This window comes from Crocuta crocuta, unplaced genomic scaffold (genome assembly GCF_008692635.1).
Source record: "Crocuta crocuta isolate KB4526 unplaced genomic scaffold, BGI_CrCroc_1.0 scaffold333, whole genome shotgun sequence".
Taxonomy (NCBI): Eukaryota; Metazoa; Chordata; class Mammalia; order Carnivora; family Hyaenidae; genus Crocuta; species Crocuta crocuta.
Window position 1 is genome coordinate 3,234,698 of NW_027532856.1, and position 17,275 is coordinate 3,251,972.

Consider the following 17,275-nt stretch of genomic DNA (forward strand, 5'->3'; position numbering starts at 1 on the left):
ATGGACTGAGAAGACAGAGGTCCATGGATTAGTTTGTCTTAATCCATTTAGGTTACTATAACAAAAGTGCTATATACTAAGTGAATTATAAAGCACATAACATCATTTCTCATGGTTCTGGAGTTTAGAAAGTCCAAGATCAAGGCACCAGTGGGTACAGTGTCTGGTGAAAGCCTGCTTCTTAGTTCTTAGATGGCCATCTTCTCACCGTGTCCTCACATGGCATGAGGTGCTAGAGAGTTCTGTGGGGCCCCTTTGAGAAGGGCACTAATCCCATTTCTGAGGGCTCCACCCTTACCATACCATCCCCTTGGGGGTTAGGATTTCAATATATGAATTTGGAGGGAGAACAAACCTTCAGTCCATTACGGGGTCTCAACAAAGTCCTGGTGTGGTTAAAATGAGAGTAGGTGAACAAGAAGGCTGGAGGGAAAAGTACATTGTGACAATAATTCAGGTGTTGGGGCCCCTGGGTGGCTCAGTTTCTTGAGCATCTAACTCTTGATTTTGGCTCTGTTCATGATCTCACGGTCCTGAGATAGAGCCCTGTGTTGGGTTCTGAGCTGAGCATGGAGCCTGCTTGGGATTCTTTTCCTCTCTCTTGCTCTGTCCCTCCTTCGCTCACATGCCTTTTCTCTCTCAAAAAAAAAAAAAAAAAATCAAAAAATTAAAAGGCAGATCATTAATTACCTTTCTAAAGAATGATAATTCATGTGTCAGTGTTCAGGCTATATTTGTTGACTATTGTTTATATGTGCTATGCAATAAAATTCAGCTCTAGGTATTTTGCATTAAAGGACTCTTATGTTTGGGTGGCACAGTCACTTAGGCATCTAACTCTCGATCTCGGTTCAGGTCATGATCTCATGGTTTGTGAGTTTGAGCCCCACACCGGGCTCTGCTCTGATGGTGCAGAGCCTGCTTGGGATTCTGTCTTTCTTCTCTGTACCCCTTCCCTGCTTATGCGTTCTCTCTCTCTCTCAAAATAAATAAATAAACATTAAAAAAAAAAAACAAGATTCACGTTTAGAGGAAACTCCATTAGCCATAAGATCAATTTGTGCAACACTTTGTAGATGTTTGTGTCAAAATTTGTTCTTTTCCTTAGGATATAGGATATGAGTTTGCACTCAGTGTTACAGAATTTATATTTCATGTTGTTATAGTAATATATTTTTCTCTTTCCTCTCGTTTTTTTCTATAAATATATAAAACAGCTCTGAATGCAAAACAAATTAGCTTTTTTCCATAATCCTGTTTCATTAACAAATATAAGTTTCTAAAGATAGGCATATTCCTGTCTTCAGAAATCACTAGACTTCTTAGTAGAATTTGATTTAACATGTCTGCTTATCATTTAACCAGATAAAATAAGAGATCTAGACAAGTTTCTAAAGGAATATTTAGGGAATACAGAATGATGATAAAAGCGTATTAGCTCTGATGCTTACTTTGATTCCTGGGGTGTAGCTACATATTTCATTCACATTTCCAGTTTCTTAGCTTCTACATTCTTGTTTCCTTTTTGGCAAAGTGTGTTTTCTCACTCATGCTAAAGTAGGTGCCAAAATGAAGCGAATATGTGATCCGAAATAGACATTGTCTCTGAAATCTTATTTACATTTTTATTTTTTTAATTTTTTATTTATTTCTGAGAGAGAGAGAGAGAGAGAGAGAGCAGGGGAGGGTCAGAAAGAGAGGGAGACACAGAATCTGAAACACCCTCCAGGCTCTGAGCTAGCTGTCAGCAAAGAGCCTGATGCGGGTCTCGAACCCATGAACCATGAGATCATGACCTGAGCCGAAGTCGGACACTTAACCGACTGAGCCACCCAGGCGGACCTTATTTACATTTTTAAATTTAAACAATTCTGACCTTAGAGGAGAAAACATATTTGGCCCCACAAACCATAGTTGTATATGGGTCAATGGAAACATTGTGGAATTTAAAAATTTAGTCCAGGTGTTTTTTTTCTTTACAGGAGACTTAATGGAGAATTTAGTCCCCCATCCTGAATTCAAGATGCTGGGTATTCGTAACATTCCTCAGATGTCTGAGAACTCACTGGCTTACAGCACGTTTACTTGGGCCGGCCTCCTCAAGCATCTGAGACAGATGCTCATTTCTAATTCGAAAATGGAAGAAGGTAATGGATATTTTAAAAATATGCAGGCCACAAACTGGGAAAAGAGCCTGCATTGGAGGTCTCAATATAAACTGCCTTGGGCCACTTGAAATAATGGTGCCTTCTTCTGGTCAGGGAGGTTCCTGCAAAAACTTACAAGGACATCCCAGGAGGGATGCTTCATCACTGCACAGTTTCGTTAACCAAAAATGAAAAAAAAATTTCAGGGGAGTGTGACATTTCTCTTTTAAAGTTTGTTTAATGAATTAATTAATTTGTTTATTTTTAGTAATCTCTGCACCCAGTAGGGAGCTCGCACTCATTACTCTGAGGTCAAGAGTCACACACTCAACCGACTGAGCCAGCCAGGTGCCCCTATTTTATTTTATTTTATTTTTATCAAAGTAATACATGAGCATCGTTTTTAAAAAAAAATCAAATAGTCTGGGGCGCCTGGGTGGCTTAGTTGGTCAAGCGTCTGACTTCAGCTCAGGTCATGATCTCACAGTTAGTGAGTTTGACCCCCACATGGGGCTCTGTGCTGACAGCACAGGGCCTGGAGCCTGCTTCAGATTCTGTGTCTCCCTCTCTCTCTGACCCTCCCCCACTCATGCTCTGTCTCTGTCTCTCTCAAAAATAAATAAACAAAAAATATTTTTTTAATCGAATAGTCAGAGGGCACCTGGGTGGCTCGGTTGGTTAAGCATCTGACTCCTGATTTCATCTCAGGTCATGATCTCATGGTTTGTGAGATGAGCCCCTCGTCGACAGCACCAAGCCCCTCTCTCTCTCTCTGCCCCTCCTCAGCTTGTGCATACTTGCTTTCTCTCTCTCAAAATAAATAAACTTAAAAAAAAAATCAAGTAGTCAAACTCATCTAAGTGTATACTTATATCTTTACTTTGCACTGCATGTAAATTATATCTCAGTTTTTTTTTTTAGATAAAGCCAAGTAATTGTCCAATATCTATTTATAATGAGGAAAAGAGCAGTTTTCTGTCCTATACTTCCCCACTACCCAGATGAAAATACTTTCAGTGGTTTTGGCTGTTTCTTCTGGAATATGCCTCCATATTTCTAAGTATCTTGCTTACATTATTATTTTATTTTGCAGGTTTTAGATATTATCAAATGCCTTCCTAATGTAAAATTGAGAATTAAGTCTTCTACCTTCTCTATACACACACACACACACACACGCACATACGCACGTACATCTCACATCAATCTGATTCCTAATCCTGTTTTGTTTTCTCTTGAATCTTTTAGGATTTCCTTTTTGTCCCTGGAATTCTGAAATTCCTTAGTGTGTATCTTTCATTGAGCTCAGTAGAATGTAAGGTTTATTATAAGGGCAGGGATTCTGTTTTGTTTACTGTTGTATCTTCAGAGCCTGAAATGTAGGGCCCCGCAGGTAGTTTTACTGAGGCCAGAGCCTCACTGGTTTAGCCCTTCTGGAGCAGAAGCCTTTTAGGATGAAGGGGGGGCACTCCCTCTGCTGCAGGAAGTGGGGAAGGGTCTAGGGTTCTCACCACTTCTCATACAGATTTTTATTTTTATTTATTTTTAAGTTTTTTTCTAATTTTTGAGAGAGAGCATGAGCAGGAGAGGTGGGGGAGGGGCAGAGAGAAATAGGGGGACACAGGATCCGAAGTGGGCTCTGTGCTGTCAGCAGAGAGCCCCCGTGTGGGGCTCAAACTCATGAACTGTGAGATCATGACCTGAGGTGAAGGTGGACGGATGCTCAACCAACTGAGACACCCAGGTGGCCCCTCATACAGATTTTTTTTTTCACGTTTTTAAAAAGTGTTTATTTCCTGAAAGCATTTCTAAGTGTGTTAAGTTTGTAATGCGCAACAAACAGAAAGCTGTGACCAGATGACAAGGATGACACCTGGAAGCACTAGGAAGTACAGACGCAGGGTGCTGTCCCCTCCTGGGGCGCACGGGATGGGACGCACCAGAGCTGCCCCACCCACCCTCCACCGTCCCCTCCTACGCCTCGAGGCCCTGCTCCTTCAGAAGGAGCACGACTGGTCTGGCCCCCCACCCACTGCGAGGGGGGTGGAAGCCACTACCTGNTACAGATTTTTTAATACTCTTGTTTCCTCCTCTTTTAGAAGTAGCTGGCCTGCTCCCAGGACCTCTTCACTGTGGGCAGACATTTCAAGCTTCCCCCTGCTTGCTAAGTCACTACTGATTTGCTTGCTTTCCAGTTTCCAAAGTTGTGTTGCTCGTCTCCTCTCCTTTTCCTTTTTTCTTGTTTATGACAAACTGATGTTCAGACTGTCATGTTTAATTAGAAATTACTACTACGTATTATTTTAGTAGCATATATTTTGCCACAAGTAATAATAGCTTAGGTTTCAGTAATATGAAAGTGGATTTCTTCTACATTTACTTACTAGTGAAACCTTATGGATTTTAGATTATGGTGCCTGAGGTTTGGAGATAAATAGAAAGTTCACATCTTAAAGTAATGCTTCCCAAATTTTTTGGCCTCCATACCTGTTTTTCTAGTAATACCTGTTAACATCTCAAGGAACACACTGTTCCTCGGTATAGTATAAGATGTGCTGCTCTGAGCTGTCTTAGGTCAGTAAACCACAGTTTGCTTAGTCATTTTCCCATGCAGGACTCTGAGTGTCAACATGTCTTCATAGTTATAGGTAGAGTTTTGAACATATAAATATCTCCATATATATATATATATCTGGGGATAATTTTTCATGCCTTTTGGCTTAGCTCTTTGAGTCAAGCTAAATTATAATTTTGTTGTTTGTTTATTTTAAGTAAACTCTACCCCCAGCATGGGGCCCAATATCACAAACCCAAGATCAAGAGTTGCATGCTTGGAGTGCCTTGCTGACTTAGTTGGGTAAGTGTGTGACTCTTGGTTTTGGCTCAGGTCACAATCTCACTGGTTTGTGAAGTCGAGCCCTGTGGGGTTCTGCATGGACAGTGTTGAGTCTGCTTGGGATTCTCTCTCTCTCCCTTTCTTTCTACCCCCCTTCTACTCTTTCTCTCTCTCAAATATAAATAAATAAACTTTAAAAAAAATAAAAAATGGGGCACCTGGGCTCAGTCTGTTGAGCGTCTGACTTCGGCTTAGGTCATGATTTCGTGGTTCGTGAGTTTGAGCACTGCATCAGGTTCTGTGCTGACAGCTCAGAGCCTAGATACTGCTTTGGGTTCTGTGGTCTCCCACTCTTTTTACTCTTCCCCCACTCACACTCTGTCTCTCTCTCAAAAATAAATAAAAATAAAATTTTTTAAAATAAAAAAGTGGTATCACATTATATGTATTTTTTGTTCTACAGCTTTTTTTTCAATATAACAATATTTTGTGGCCTTTCCAATTCATTAAATTTGGACATGCCTTATTCTTTTTGATAGCTGCATACTTTTCTACTGTATATGTGTCATAATTTGTTATATGCACATAGATTAAAGAGTTAAGTAATTCTACAAAGCCAGTGGTTAAAACAATCATTCCGTAAATTCCTGTATTTTCTCCTTTGCTCGTTCATTTACTGTTTTTATCTATTCATTGCCATCTATTGATTTTTTAATTGTTTAGGTATTACCTATTTACTTCCAAAATGTGGAATGTTAGGATTTAGCTTTTTCCCAGGGTGCCTGGGTGGCTCAGTCAGTTGAGTGTCCAACTTCGGCTCAGGCCATGATCTCACAGTTCGTGGGTTCGAGCCCCACATCAGGTTCTGTGCTGACAGCTCAGAGCCTGGAGCCTGCTTCGGATTCTGTGTTTCTCTTTCTCTCTCCAGTCCTTTCCTGCTCACACTCTATCTCTCAAAAATAAACATTAAAAAAAATTTTTTTAAAGGATTTAGCTTTTTCCCACAACATAAACCCTGCAAACACCCTTCTGTCTTCTCATCCTTCCAACATAGTAGTGTCATCATTGGGTTAAAGTAGTATTCAGCTTTACATTATCATGACCAAGTAAATGCTATTCGTAGCTGAGTCATGCATGTAGTATCCTGTAATTACTTTTCCTTTCCTGTATAGCTTTTTATCTTCTTTGGAGTTAATAATTGCCTTGTTTTCTTGTTTGCTTACTTTTTCTATATACGTATCAATTATTCAACCCTAAGTTGAATAAAATGTTTCTGTACTTATCAAATTTTTTTCTTTTTTTAAAAAGATGTTCTTTTATTTTTAAGTAATCTCTATATCCGACATGGGGCTCAAGCTCAGAACCCCAAGACAGTCACATGCTCCACAGACTGAGCCAGCCAGGTGTCCCTAATATTTTTTTAAAAACATGGTTTTCAAATCTAGTTTTATATTAGAAACACCTTAAGAGGTTTTTAAAAAAATATATTTATTTATTTATTTTTGAGAGAGAGCATGAGCGGGCAAGGGACAAGGGGTGGGGGGAGACAGAGAATCCCCAAGTAGGCTCTGCACTGTCAACATAAAGCCTGATGTGGGGCTCGAAATCATTAACTGTGAGCCAAAACCAAGAGTTCAACACTCATTTGACTGAGCCACCCAGGCGCCCCTAATTTTTTCTTGATAAGTTCAAATATTGTATCAGTTTCATCTTTAAGAAATCTCTGCTGGGGCGCCTGAGTGGCTCGGTCGTTTGGGCGTCCGACTTCGGCTCAAGTCATGATCTCACAGTTCGTTGGTTCGGGCCCCGCATCTGGCTCTGTGTTAGCAGCTAGCTCAGAGCCTGGAGCCTATTTCAGATTCTGTATCTCCTTCTGTCTCTGACCCTCCCCTGCTCATGCTGTCTCTTTCTCAGAAATAAATAAGATATTAAAAAAAAAAAAAGAAAGAAAGAAACGTCTGCTAAAGCAATCTGTCCTGCTTCAATCTAGACTTTTTGCCCTCTCCAACCAGGGTACACTTGTCATCCTGAATATTCTCTTTGCCTGTCTCCTGTTTTGAATGTTCTGTTCAGAAGATTTAGGCAAAGCCCAAGGGATCTGGGGAGAGTGGAGGGGAGCAGTCATGGTTTTTCTGGGTTTTGCTTCATCTCTCTAGTTTCAGTATGTACTTTACCCTTAACTCTGCCTTGTGATCTCCAGACGAGAGACCCTCAATCATATTTTCTCCAGAAAATAAACCTTTAGTTTTATGCTACAATACAGAAGAGGCAGTTATCATGCTGAACAGGTTAGTTTAACAACATTCCTTGACCAGGAGTCAAAGGCAGTGGTGCTCTACAGGATAGCAAAGCTAATTTAGGAGCCAGTGACTTAGTGTTTTCATGGATTCCCTTAAAGATGTTCTGGAGGGATGGAGAATAATAATGGGTGAAAAAACATTAGCATCATTAATGTCGAGTCAAAAAGTGATAAAGTCACTGAATGTGAAAACATTTAAGACAACTTTAGCCAATTTATTTTGTTACATAGATTTTTTATGGCTGCTCAAGAATGATATAATTTTTAAAAATCTAAACCTAATTTACTCTAAAAGAACTCTTTCAATAAGTATGAAATTTAATATTCTAAGTGAATAATTGACATAATTTGACAATTTTTTCTTATCAGTAGTATCTGAGATAGAAGTAAATATAATATTATGGATTTATACCTTTTTGTTACATGGGTTTCAAATATTTTTGGTTGATCATTTTTGTCTTTTGTATGGTATTTTTCATCACATGGAGGTTTTACAATTTTATGTCAGCAAACCTATATATAGATTCTGTGCCTTGCCCCAGATCTAAAATATTCTTTAGTATTCCCCAGTATTTTTTATAATTTTATGTTTAATATTTAAATTTTAACCCATCTGGAATTTATTTTTATTTCTGATAATGCTTTTTTTGGTTACTTCTCTTCCCATTTAAAATTTTATTTGCTTAGCTTTTCCCTTTTCACTGTTTGAACATTGGTTTTTCAAGGGCCTAACTTTATTGTTGTTTTTTTTTAATGTTTTATTTATTTCTGAGAGAGAGAGAGGCAGTGTGAATAGGGGAGGGTCAGAGAGAGAGGGAGATACAGAATACGAATCAGGCTCCAGGCTCTGAGCTGGCTGTCAGCACAGAGCCGGACACGGGGCTCGAACCCACAAACCATGAGATCATGACCTGAGCTGAGTCGGACACTTAACCGACTAAGCCACCCAGGCGCCCCTCAAGGGCTTAACTTTGAAATGGCTTCATTTCTTTTTTATTTTTGTAGCTTTTAGATAGAGTTTATTACCTTTCATTTCTGAGTAATATAGAGTGATGAATTATCTAACAAGTACAGCTTTTACAGCCTGTCATAAATTTTTAAATATTTTTACTGAGGTGTGGTTTATATACCATATACTTCACCTATGATAAGTGTACAATTCAGTGATTTTTTTTTTTTTTTGTAACTTTGCAGAATTGTGCAGTCATTATCACAAGTCAGTTGTAGAACATTTCCATCCAGAAAATTTCTTATATTCCTTTTGCAGTCCACTCCCTTTTTTATCCCTTGTCCCATACAACCACTGGTGTGCTTTCTGTCTCTAAAGACGTGCTATTTTGGACATCTCATATAAGTGAAATTATACAATATATAGCCTTTTGGGTCTTATATTTTTCACTTAATGTCTTTGAGGTTCATCCCCATTGTATATATCAGTAGTTCAATCTGTTTGTTGTATTGCTGAAGAGTATTCCATTAGATGGACATATCACATTTTGTTTAGATATCCAACAGTTGACTGGACATTTGGCTTGTTTTCACTTTGTATTTTGTTATGAATGATAGTGCTGTGTGCATTTGGGTACAAGTTTTTGTGTACACATGTGTTTTCAATCTTTTTTTTAAATTTTTTTTTTAATGTTTTATTTATTTCTAGGAGAGAGAGAGAGAGAGACAGCGTGAGCAGGGGAGGGTCAGAGAGAGAGGGAGTCACAGATTGAAACAGGCTCCAGGCTCTGAGCCGGCAGTCAGCACAGAGCCCGACGCGAGGCTCGAACCCAGGAACCGCGAGATCATGACCTAAGCGAAAGTCGGACGCTTAACCGACTAAGCCACCCAGGCGCCCCTCAATCTTTCTTTAAAACTTTTTAAATATTTTATTTCCTTTTGAGAGAGAGTGCAAATGGGGGAGGGGCAGACAGAGGAAGGCAGAGGAGTCAAAGTAGGCTCTGTGCTGAGAGCAGCAACCCCAATGTGGGGCTAAAACCCACAAACCGCAAGATCATGACCTGAGCTGAAGTCAGACGCTCAACCAACTGAGCCACCCAGGCGCCCCATCAATCTCTTGATTATATACTTGGGAGTGCCATCCCTAGGTCAAAAGATAAGTCTGTGTTTAACATTTTGTATAACTACTAAACTCTTCCAAGGTGGTTGCACCATTTTACATTCCCACCAACAGTTGAAAAGGGTTTCAGATTTTCCACATCCTTGCCAACATCTGACATTGTTAGTCTTCTTGATTATAGCCATTCTAACAGGTATGAAGTAGTGTCTCCTTGTGGTTTCAATTTGAATTAAAAAAAATTTTTTTTCCTCCAATTCACTGGATCAGGCTCGTTAAATCAGTTTCTTGAATTTTAAAAATATTTTTAATGTTTATTTTTGAGAGAGAGAGAATGCGAGCAGGGTAGGAGTAGAGAGAGAGGGAGACACAAAATCTGAAACAGGCTCCAGGCTCTGAGCTGTCAGCACAGAGCCCAATGCAGGGCTAGAACTCAGGAACCATGAGATCATGACCTGAGCCAAAATCGGACTCAACCCAGGCACCCCTCAATTTGCATTTTTAATGTTTATTTATTTATTTTGGGAGAGAAAGAGCAGGGGAGGGGCACAGAGAGAGGGAGTGAGAGAATCCCAAGCAGGATCCACACTGTCAGCACAGAGCCTGATGCAGAGCTCGATATCACAAACTGTAAGATCCTGACCTGGGCCAAAAACAAGAGTGAGACGCTGACTGAGCCACCCACATGCCCCTTAATTTGCACTTTTCTAATGACAGTTATGTTGAGCATCTTTTCATGTGCTTGTTAGATTTGTTTGATTATCCTTTTTTGATGAAATGTTTATTCAGACATTTTGCCAATTTTTAAATTGGCTTGTCTTCTTACTGAGTTCAGCATGCCAAAATTTTTGGTTTATTGTATTTCTCTTTTTGCTGAAAGTCAGTCTGTTATGAACACTGAATTTTATCCCTATCCGATGTATAATTTAAGAGTATTTTCTTAGTGGCACTTGAGTGGCTCAGTCATTTGAGCGATTGACTTCGGCTCAGGTCATGATCTTACAGTTCATGAGTTCAAGCCCTACATTGGACTCACTGCTGTCAGTGCAGAGCCCTCTTTTGGATCCTCTGTAACTTCTCTCTCTGTACCTTCCCTGCTCACACTCTCTCTCTCAAAGATAAGTAAACATTTAAGAAAAAAAGAAATTAAAAGAAAGAACATTTTCTTAATATTTTCCTATGACAAGTCAATTTTCAATCCTATTTTTGTTTTGTGTTTCTACATCCCATAACATTTTTGTATGTATTTTGTTTGTTCATACTGGTGTAGAGAGTAAAGTACACCCTTGGTTCTATGAATTTTGACAAACTTCTAGTAACCTCTATGACAATTGAGGTAGTCTTTCCATCATCCCAAAAAGTTCCTTCATGCTCTTTTGTAGGCAGTCTTTTCTCTCCACTCTAGCCTCTGGCAACCTCTGATTTGAATTTTGTTCCCATGGTTTAGCCTCTTCAAGATGTCCTGTAAATGGAAACATCCAGTATGTAATTTTTTGAGTCAAACTTGTTCACTTAGCATAATGCTCTCGAGATGTGTCCATGTTGTTTATTATGTGTATAGTAGTTTCTTTTTATTCCTGAGTAGAAATCCATTGTATGCACCTACAACCATCCTTGAACACTCTATGAAGAGTATTTCATCCCTTTCTTGGGACTGAGTAGTTTGAATCATTTTAGGTCAACCAGATAAGAATTTTTAAACAGTTAGTAGAAAAAAACAACTTTTACTTATCAAATAAAAATATATGTAAAACATACATGCCATAATACACCTTTCTCTTGTGGCTCAAAGCGATTTATAAAATTTCTTGGTTTTTTTTCCTTTGGTAGGTATTGATTGGCAGGTTCGGCCTCCTTTATCAGGACTTCCTCCTCTTGGTAAAGTATCTCTCAACAGGGAGCTTCATTTTAACACTTCCCTTGCTAACTTGGTCATCCTTCGTGGGAAAGATGTGCACAGTGCGGATCTGGGTAAGCAGAAGTGAAGGTGAAAATTAAGATGTACATTTTGTACATGTACGTGGTACACGGCTTTGCTTAGTTTTGTTTTTTAAAAGGAAGTCCCCCAAGGTGCCTGAGTGGCTCAGTCCTTTAAGCATTCGACTTTGGCTTAGGTCATGATCTCACGGTTGGTGAGTTCGAGCCCTACGTTAGGCTTTGTGTGGACACCTCAGAGTCTGGAACCTGCTTCAGATTCTGTCTCCCTCTCTCTCTCTGCCCTTCCCCCACTTGCTCTCCCTCTTTCTCTCTCTGTCTCAAAAAATAAATAAATGCTGGGGTGCTTGGGTGGCTCAGTAGGTTAAGCGTCTGACTTCAGCTTAGGTCATGATCTCACAGTTCATGGGTTCGAGCCCCGCATCAGGCTCTGTGGTGACGGCTCAGAGCCTGGAGCATGCTTCAAATTCTATGTCTCCCTCTCTCCCTGACCCTCCTCTGCCCATGCTGTCTGTCTCTCAGAAATAAATAAAACATTAAAAAAAATTTTTTAAATAATAATAAATAAATAAATAAATGTTAAAAAATTCGGATAAAAGGAAGTCCCTGAATTTATTGTTAAAGAAAGAAAAATAACCATGTTTTAGTAGCAAAATGTAACCATTGTATCAGTAATATGTAAGTGGTCATCAAAAACAGAAGTGGTTGAAACAAGATACAGATTTAATTCTTTCTATCCATACCTTATGGCTTCCTTCTTTTGTTTTTTAAATACTTATTTCATTTTGAGAGAAAGAGAGAGAATGGGTGGGGGAGGGGCAGAGAGAGAGGAAGACACAGAATCCAAAGCAGGCTCCAGGCTCTGAGCTGTCAGCACAGAGCCCAACATGATGGAGCTTGAATTCACAAACTGTGAGATCATGACCTGAGATAAAGTGAGACACTTAACTGACTGAGACACCCAGGTGTCCCATGGCTTCCTCTTTATAGTCCAAGACATCTGTTTGAGCTTCAGCCATCCAATCACATAGGAATGAGCAAAGGAGGGCACACTGCCTTTTCCTAGGGTCGTAATCACAATCGTGTTTGAATACCTTTGATTGGGACTGAATCATGTGCTAACTTAGCTGCAAGGGTGTCATGAGCACAGTTAAAATTGGGGGGTTCTGTTACTAAAGAAGGGGAGAACAGGTAATGTAGCACAACTAGGGTCTCTGTGACAAGCATTTTGTTAAAAAATTTTCAGGAAGTTCAAAGAGCAGTACTCTTACTAGTTTGTGTTTCTGTGGTGAATTTCCAGGTCTGTATTATCCTTATTTGATGATTTTAGCAGTATCAATTGGCTGCTTCTAGCTATGATATAAAGAAAACCAAATAATTTAGTCCCTGTAATACACCTTAGGAAAAAAGTGACAACTAAAGAGAGATCATTTCAAGTCCATCAGATGGTATATTTTCTCTTACTGCAGAACATTTTCTTCATAGTCTTCATTTTAGATTTTAAATTAAGAGAATTAATAAGAGGATATATTAAGTAATCAAACTTCCAAAAATTTACCCACAACAAATAACATAGATACAGAGAGGTGTTCTTGCAAAGCTATTCACTGCAATATCTTTCAGACAAAAATGTGGAAACAACCTAAATGCCCAAGAGTAGGAAATGTGTTAAATAAATTATGGTATAATCACATAATAAACCTTTGTTGTTGTTTTTTTAATTTTTTAAATGTTTATTTATTTTTGAGAGACAGAACGCAAGCAGGGGAGGGGCAGAGAAGAGAGGGAAACAGAATCTGAAGCAGGCTCCAGGCTCTGAGCTGTAAGCACAGAACCCAGTGCGGGGCTCGAACCCACGAACTGCAAGATTGTGACCTGAGCCGAAGTCGGATGCTCAACCGACTGAGCCACCCAGGTGCCCCAATAAGCCTTTAAGTATGAGAGATTTTATTGACATGGAAAAGAGGTTCACAGCATATTGGTTACACAACATAGATTACAGAACAAGAGGGCCAACAAAATATTCACGATCTTTTCTGGATGGTGACATTTCACTTTTAAATTTCCTTCTTAATATTTTTTCCGAATGGTGTGAATTAACTACTTTTTTGTTCTACAATGACTATGGATCGTTTATCTAAAAGCACTATGAAACTAGTTTTAAATAGGTAAAACAACAGATTCCTGGTTAAACAAATAAGAAAAACCCGTTTATTAATTTGTTTCCAAAATTAACGATTTATGGTGTAAACAGTGGCTTAATGTTGTTTTACTGTAGGAGGATTTAAAGACCCAGCGCTCTATACTTCTTGGTTAGCACCTGTTAATGCTTTCAATGTGTGGAAAACCCAGCGAGCATTTAGAAAATATGAGAAGTCTGCAGCATTGGTCAGCAACAGCCAGTTCTTACTAAAACCACTTGATACGATTGTGGGCAAAGCATGGAATATGTTTGCTTCAAAGTAAGTAAAAAAATCTATAAACCTTCTTTTTTTAATATGTATTGATTTATTTTGAGAGAGAGTGTGTATGAGCAGGGGTGGGGCAAGAGAGAGACAGAGACAGAGAATCCCAAGCAGGCTTCTGGCCCTCAGCACAAATCCTGTTGCAGGAGCTCAGTCTCACAAACTGAAAGGTCATGACCTAAATCGAAATCAAGAGTCGAATGCTTATCCGACTGAGCCACCCAGGTGCCCAGAAAAATGTACAAGCCTTTCTACCCTTAGGCATATAACATCTTAAAACACAAAGCAGGATGTGGAATGTCTTAGTCTGTTTGATTTGCTCTAACAAAAATAGCACAGACTGGGTATCTTATAAACAACAGAAAATTATTTCTCACAGTTCTAGAGGCTAGGAAACCTGAGATTAAATGGTGCTGGCAGATTTGATGTCTCTTGAAGACCTTTCATGGGCCTCTTTTAAAAGGGCACTGATCCCATTCATGAGGGCTCTACCCTCATGACCTATCACCTTCCAAAGGCCTCAACTCCTAATACCATCATCACCTTGGGGTTAGGATTTTAACGTATGAATTTGGGGGGAACGCAAACATTCAGCCTACAACATGGAGTGAGCATGGCCAACTCTGTGGGTGTGAAATTCAGTCATGTTACTTCAGGTGTCATTTCCTTTTCTGCACAATGGGTCCAAACTGAGAGGATATGTAGCAAGGATTAAGTGAGATAATCATGCAAAAATACCTACCACATTGCTGTTAACTCTTGTTGACTAAAGGAGTAGTTTCCAAATGAAATGAAGTTAAAGTAGAAATTTCATTACAAGGTTGGGACAATAAACTAGTATTCCAAAATAAGGTCCTTGGAAGAATGGAAGGGATCCCGATCTTGTTCAGCAAGCAACATTGCAAGTTTAACTCCATTTGCCACTAGGAACTGTCTACTTGATCCTAAGAGATGAGTTATCAGGTCTTCTGACCTCTGCCACAATTACTTGTCAAAGAAGAATTCCTCATATTAATCGGCAAGGCCTCTACTTTGATTATCCAGGATTCCCAAGGGCCCCCCTTCCTACACGTGGCTATTCCACAAGCCCCGTCCAAAAGGACAGTGAACTCTGCCCTTTTCTGGTATTGTTCACTTCCCACTCCCCTTAAATGGCAGCAGCCCTTATTACATCCATTTAATCCCTGTCTGCCCCTGATAGTCTTTTCAATATTGCTCCTGCCTCGGAGCATTATGAGGAAACAGGGTATTAAAAGGACCACCTGGCATAACTGCAAATTAAACGTTGTCTGAAAAATACTTGGGAGACTTCACTTCACTCCTAGAACTGGATTAATGTGTTTGTTTCATGCCTTAGGTGAAAATTCTCACGCACTTTGTAGAGTTTATATTGAACCCAGTCATCTCTGTAGGGTGTTGAATATGTGCTCGGTTGGATAACCAGATCTGAACATACTTCTTTTTCCTATGTGCTTCTTATTGACACTCTCCTGGATACTAAAAAGGCAGGGAGCTTGACATAAACTTTCAAAGTTTCCTAATCTTTGGAATAAACATTGAAGCAAATAGAAGATATTTAAGAGATTCTGCCGCCTTTAATTATTTATGAACTGGGACAGTTCTATTTATGGCTTCATTTTAGGAGTTACTCATTTGTCTGAGTTTTTTTTTGTTTTGTTTTGTTTTTTTAATTTCACATTTTCTGTTTCTTTCACCAGAGCCTACATTCATCAGTACACAAAATTTGGAATTGAAGAAGAGGACTTTTTGGACAGTTTCACATTGTTAGAACAGGTTGTTGCCAGTTACTGCAATCTCTGATCCCCGGCAAGGGAGAAGTACCTTAGGTCATTTTGGGGCTAAACACTTTTCAATGCTCCTTTCTCAGTAAGATGTTCAGATCCCTACCTGTTAAATTAACAAGGGTGAATGCTGTTTCCTTTGGCATACTGTAACAGAGAAGGAGGAAAACCTTTATACTGTATATGTTAACTAACTTGAATTGTAATAAAAGATAAAAAAGAAAAAGAGGAAAACCTTTTTTTAAGTTTATTTTATTTATTTTTAGAGAGAGTGTGTGTGTGTGAGTGAGGGAGTGTGGGGGCACAGAGAGGGAGAGAGTGAAAATCCCAAGCAGGCTCCATGTTGTCAGCAGAATCCATACAGGGCTTGAACTCACAAACTGTGAGATCATGACCTGAGCCAAAACCAAGAGTCAGACCTTAACCAACTGAGTCACCCAGGCACTCCTGGAGGAAAACCTTTTAGATGGAGAATAAGCATGTGTTTGAAGTGCCTGGCTGGCTCAGTCGGAAGAGCATGCAACTCTTCATGAGTCCGAGCCCCAGGCTGGATGTAGAGATTACTTAAGTAAACAAACAAAATTTTTTAATTAAAATAAATGGAAAATAGTATGTTTTCAATGAAAACACTTGGTATTTTCATTTGTAAAAAAAAAAAAAAAATGGTGCTTCAGTAGAGAAATTTGGAAACACTATGGCTGAGATGTTGGAACTTTGGAAATATCCAAAAAAGGGGAATATTCTTTTTTTTAATTAAAAAAATGTTTTTAATGTTTATTTATTTTGGAGAGAGAGAGACAGAGTGTGAGTGGGAGAGGGGCAGAGAGAGACTGAGACACAGAATCCGAAGCAGGCTCCAGGCTCCAAGCTGTCACCCCAGAGCCCTACGCAGGGCTTGAATTCATGAACCGTGAGATCATGATCTGAGCCGAAGTCGGACAGTTAGCCAACTGAGCCACCCAGGCTCCCTGGAATATTCTTTTTCTATGTCTTCCCTTCTTTATTCCAAAAAGGATTCATATGAGCTAAACTTTCACTGCACAATTTTAAGCTTAAGAAATTGTAGTTTTGTTCACTTCTTTTTTTTTTTTAATTTTTTTTAAATGTTTTATTTATTTCTAGGAGAGAGAGAGACAGTGTGAGCAGGGGAGGGTCAGAGAGAGAGGGAGTCACAGACTGAAACAGGCTCCAGGCTCTGAGCTGGCAGTCAGCACACAGCCCGACGCGGGGCCCGAACCCACGAACCGCGAGATCATGACGTAAGCGAAAGTCCGACGCTTAACCGACTAAGCCACCCAGGCGCCCCTGTTTTGTTCACTTCTGAGGTGAATGCTTTGAACCACAAGAGGGAGCTATTGTCAAGTGCTAGAGTATAAACCTCTATTTTGAATATTCTATTAGCAGGGTAAGATTTTCCACATTAAGCAGCTATTTAAAAATAAATATCAGATTATGTTAATAAACGTATATCATGCTTTTGTTAATAAATGTATAGCATGCTTAAGTACATAAGTAAATGCTTGCTTTTCTTAAATTTTCTAGCCAGCAGGAAACTGGGGCAGTTTTTCTTTTAGATCTTGACATGCAAGAACAGAAACTGATTTTATTCAACTAGTGTTTTCAGATTACTTATAGGTATTTATCTGGTGTGGACGATATTATGCTTTTCAGCAAAAGGCGTAAGAACTTCACCAAAATTTCACAAAGTTGAGAAAATTATCTCCAA

The 17,275-nt window shown here is 39.3% G+C and overlaps 1 protein-coding gene across 4 annotated transcripts in view; it reads left to right on the forward strand.

Annotated features, from left to right (window-relative positions):
* Window positions 1–15,772, forward strand: part of TUBD1 (tubulin delta 1) — a 28,614-nt gene extending 12,842 nt beyond the window's left edge. For all 4 annotated transcript variants that reach the window (XM_077745603.1, XM_077745602.1, XM_077745601.1 and 1 more), the window contains 4 exons: window positions 1,983–2,147; window positions 11,178–11,318; window positions 13,561–13,744; window positions 15,466–15,772. In XM_077745603.1, the coding sequence (XP_077601729.1) occupies window positions 1,983–2,147; window positions 11,178–11,318; window positions 13,561–13,744; window positions 15,466–15,568 (593 nt within the window). In that variant the 3' untranslated portion in view covers window positions 15,569–15,772. The remainder of the gene's footprint in view (window positions 1–1,982; window positions 2,148–11,177; window positions 11,319–13,560; window positions 13,745–15,465) is intronic.
* The last annotated feature ends 1,503 nt before the right edge of the window (window positions 15,773–17,275 follow it).